General features: G+C 45.0%; 1 protein-coding gene across 1 annotated transcript; it reads right to left on the reverse strand.

Moving 5' to 3' along the window:
• Positions 1-3,908: 3,908 nt before the first annotated feature.
• LOC104536487 (G protein-activated inward rectifier potassium channel 1-like) lies at positions 3,909-4,490 on the reverse strand. The gene has a single exon (XM_010179106.1). The coding sequence runs from the start codon at positions 4,488-4,490 to the stop codon at positions 3,909-3,911; it is 582 nt and encodes a 193-aa protein (XP_010177408.1).
• Positions 4,491-4,944: the final 454 nt, after the last annotated feature.

The following is a 4,944-nucleotide window of genomic DNA, read 5'->3' on the forward strand; positions in this document are numbered from 1 at the left end:
TTTTCTCTCTCCTTTTCTCACCCAGTGAATGGTGGACCAGCAATATAAGGCTGAGATTCAGGGCAAGGCGAGCAGTAGACCGGAAAAAACAAAATACGGTTATGCTGTAGTAACCTTCCCTCAGCAGCCTCTGAGGAGTTAAAAGAGGAGAAGAGTTAAAAAGTCAGCTATTGTCACACATCTTTTGTTGTTGTTTTATTACTATTTTTTAGACTTCTTTTATTTTTATCTTTTAGTATTTTTATTTTTCTTAGCACAGAACTGGGGAGTTGACTGGGGACGCCCTCTCTTACTTCAGTGGTTGCCATCCCTGAAGGGTTTTGCCCATCGTTCTGCTCCCGAGGTCTCCCACTCCCCTACTTCTGCTGGAGCTGTTTGTTTGCAGTGGTTATTTTCTTATCTAATACTCACTGCTGGGAGTGCACAGTTTGTGGCTTCTGTGTGAGCTGAGTTTTAATACAATTGCTCCTATAACTATTACTATTACAAATTTAAAATTATTATTACTAGTAGTAGTAGTAGTAGTAATAGTAGTAGTAATTAGTTGAGTTTAGTTTCATTTATTTCAAACACTTAACTGTTTTTATCTCAACCCACGAGTTGCCTCAGCCAGATCTCATCCAAAGAAAGACCCTGTGGACACGGCTCAACTAAACCACGGTTTTATTTCTGCTGCTTTCAAAAGCAATCGAGAGATCGGCCTTTTTGCACACGCTAAATGTGAAATCAGGAGCCCTTCAACAGCTTGAATACGTAGTCATTTATTAAAGTAATAAAAAGCGGACTGGAGAAAAGACAAACACATTAAAACCGAACCATTTTTGAAAGTTTAATATAGCTTTAGATAAAACTGAGCTTGCAGTATTAATGAATACAAGAGTTTATTTTGTATAATTCAAATAAACTTGTACATTTATACAGTTATAGACTGCATGCCAGAAAATGCATTTAGTTTATTCTAATTTGAGTCTGTACAATTTACAATCTCATTCAAGCATAAATTCAGCGGTAGAGAACACAGACCGGCTGTGCAATCACTTACTTTTTTTCTCAGCATAAGCGTTAGGGCTGGGCTAAAATGTCAGTTAGGATAAAAATAAAAGTGGCCACACCAAGAAAAATAAAATATTAACCAGAAATAACTTCCTAAAATGAGTAACTCATCACCCATGTTTGTACCTTCACGCTTATTAACAAAAGACACACAGATTGTTACCTTAACTTATGCAAGGCGTTGCATTACAAGCCACAAGCCTCAGAAATCTTGCATCCAGCAAGTTTTTTGATTTAAAAACAAATGAAATCAAACTTTTCAGGTAATCATAACTTAGTATTTTCCATGGGGTTAATTTAATATAAGTGAGGATACCTTCCCAGTGTTTCACATAGTTTCAGATTATTTTTTTTTTAATACAGATTTTTTTATACATTTTATTTTATTATATTTTAATCTGAGTGAGCTGCAGCCACTCAGGCTGCCAGGACATTTTACAGCTACGGCACTTAACCCTGCCGCCTATTTTAAGTTGAATTTGTAAAACACATCGTAGCCTGGGGACACCTCGCATTTACTTTTCCATACAGAAAAGTCACCTGGACCATGAGCCATGCCCCAAACTCAACGCTTCAGGAGACCGGGGCAATGATGGGCAGGCCCCAGCTGGGACCCCAAAACTGGGGGTACCAACAGCGCCGCAGTGGGTTGGTTGGGTCACACCAATAAAGGAGGCAATGGTCCTTCACTCACCCTGAACAGACCTAAGGAGTTGTTGAGGAGAGGTCAAGCTGCTGGAGACCCTTCTTCCCAAAGCAGCCCAACCCGAGTGTTTACCACCCCGATTCTTGGCTCTCTGGTTTGGGCTTGGCGGTGGTTTTCCTGTTGACACCTGGTGATCGTACATGGCTATTTTTGCTGTCAGTAAAGAGTGGTACAAAAATCAGTGGTATTTTACAAGACAACCTGAGGAAGTGTTAACAAACGGCAGGAAAGAAGTCCAGGCTTTGCCGTGCCCCATCAGCAATCTGCTCACTGCGTGTGTGGAGCCAAGGACCAGCACTGCACGCCCTTCCCCTCAGCCACACCATGCAGATAATTGAGTTATAGCCAAAGGTGTAAAAAAGCATGCAGTGTCACTCAAAAACCATGAGAAATGATGAAAGCTTGGAAGTTCATATAAAGTCCTTGGGTGCACGACTGATGGTCACACACTGCACCTTGCGGGGAAAGCCACAGCGGTGCCTGGGCCAACCCTCCAGCAGTGCTGAGTTTCCGAGTTCTTATTCCATGCCAACATTTTTAACAAAAAAAACCCCCAACATTTCTTTTTTCCTCAAAAATCACCAGACCTGTTGGTATTCAATATGTAGCAGCATTCATGCAGGATGGTCCAGAGCCCATGATATATAAGTGCCCATCCACAGCTCCTGACCCACACGTGTCCGTGCCTGGGCACACATGGCCATGGTCTTCAGGGTTTTACATCACAGATGATGTCACCAAGAGCCCTTTTCTCAACCGCTGTTGGTGGTGGCATTCAGACACATCTCTGACAGTGCCACCCCATGGCTCCATTGCACCCAAGCCTCCTTCTCCTCCAAGGAGCCCCCGGGAAGCCATCATGGCATGGTCCTCAGACATAGACCATGGGTGGCCTTGGACACTGCAACAGCTGACTCCGTGCTCCAGCACCACAAGCCACAATGACAGGAGCAACCACTCAACACCCAACCCTCTGGAGCACAAGAAGATGGAGAAGGCAACCAAAAGAAACAAGCCCTGACGACTATCAAACCCAACATTTACACAAAGTATTACTTGGTTTGGAACCCACAGGGTCAACTTCAGTTCAGAACACGTTTAAATATCATTTACACCACAGAGAAAGCAGTAGGGAGCGACGCCGCCAGCAGCGCAGCCAATGGCCACCCAGGCTTGGGCCTGGACCTGCAACCATCACCCTCCTCGCTGCTGGCCCAACCGGGCCATCAGAGCAAGAGGGAGCGAAATCCGGGCACTGTGGAATTTGGGGGGCCTGTGACTCTGCTTTTGGGTGCAGTTCATTCGGAATAAACGCCTGCTTGGCTTCATGGAGACATTCAGCTGTTTTCATGTTTAGCTATTCTACCAACATCCGATATCAAGCACGTCCTGCTTATTTAAAACAGTTTTCTTGCATGTATATGATCAATCACGAAGATTTCAAAAAATTTTTACTAATCATATCTAAAGTGTGAACTTCATTCATTTATTTATTGTTTGGCCTAGGCTTATTAATACAAGTTTCTTCTCTAAACAATGCCTTATGAAATACATTCTAATCTTTTTTTCCAGTAGCCTAGGCACAGGAAAAGAAACCCCAGGAAAATGTGAAAGCAAAATAGAAACCAGCAGTTAAGGCTAGCAGATTTGGTGTTAGGAATTAACTAATACACCTTCCTTTAAGAAAAAAAAGACATGCACCAGAACTACTTTGTTGAACAAAACATCACAATCCACATCAGAATAAAAACCAAAAATAAACATTTTCAAATCAAATTTTTAACTTACCCTGAATTTACCCACTCGCATGTTTTTTACCTACCACTTACTCTTAAGAAATACAGGGGAAAGGAACGCCCCTTTCCCTAATTTTCAGAATATACAGTATAAATACAGTAGGAGTCATGCCAGAAAACTATAGGCAAAAGATTGCACACTATTATTGCATGCGTGTGGTGATACTACATGCCAACGAACAGCAGCTCGTCCCGTGGGTCGCATTCACGACGCGGCCACCGCCACCGCAGGGATGCTCCCGCCTCCTGGTGCGCCGGGGACCCCGACGGCCAGTGGGGACCCGCTCTCCTGCCCACGCTGCCCTCGCCAGTCGCAGTCCCAGCTCTGAATGACAGCCAAAAGTCCCGTCGGGTTATGTGAACCGATCCGAATTCATTTTTCGCAGTTTGGGTGGAAGGTTGCCTTCCATCCTGCCGCCCCCCGACAGCTTCTGCAGTTTGGGGGGCAAGTCAGCCACCGATTGGCTGATGGGATCTGACATCATCTTGGTGGTTTTGGACACCAGTTTCTCCTCTGAGTTCCCGGGGACCGAGCTGATCCGCTGTAGTTTCATGGGTAAATCCCCCATGCTGTAGGCTTTCTCCGAGGTGGTGGAACTCATCCTGAGGAGTTTTTTGGGGAAGTCTTCCCTCCCTGTTATTTTCTGCAGTTTTGAAGGGAGTTTGGTGCCAACTTCGTCCAGACCATCCAGGCACTCCACTGAGTTGTTCCTCTCCTTGCTGTTGCTGACAGCGGGCGCTATCAAAGGTGAGGACATGAGCAGCATCTCCTCCTGCTCCTTCACGCTGTACGGGGGTGTGGGGACCTCAAACGTGGCGTGGAACTGGGAGTAGTCGACTTTGAAGAAGCCCTCTTCCAAGGAGATGACGGGGAAGAACCGGTGGCCCCAGAGCACCTCATCCTCGGTGTAGGAGGTCCTGGCTTGGCACGTCATCCCTGCAAGGAGAAAAACTTCCACCAGTTATGGACAATTGTGGATTCAGATCGATTTGGAAGTTTTTTTAACATTTCAACGAGGTGTATTTTATGTTCTTAAATGCATAAAAGCAAAGGCATTGGCATGCCTACCATTTACACAGAGTGGCTATTAAATTGTCATTCCCAAGGTGAAAGGAGCCCTCAGTAGCGGAAGGAGCATAAGTGTGGGAATAATTCACATCTACGGCTATGGCTGAAGGTGCTGCTGACAAAGGCAAACGCAGGGCTGACTGATAACCCCACTATTAAATCAGCAAGAGCTGCAAATTGTAATGCAAAGTGGGCCTTGCCAGGATCTTAAAGCATTACAAAGTTATTCCACATTTTCCTCATATTGATGAACGGGTGCAAAACCAGGCCCTGCACTTTATGTGTCGCATTAGCGCACTCCAACCCACCGCCGAGCAGCA

This window comes from Mesitornis unicolor, unplaced genomic scaffold, assembly GCF_000695765.1.
Source record: "Mesitornis unicolor isolate BGI_N332 unplaced genomic scaffold, ASM69576v1 scaffold16872, whole genome shotgun sequence".
NCBI classification, from domain to species: Eukaryota; Metazoa; Chordata; class Aves; order Mesitornithiformes; family Mesitornithidae; genus Mesitornis; species Mesitornis unicolor.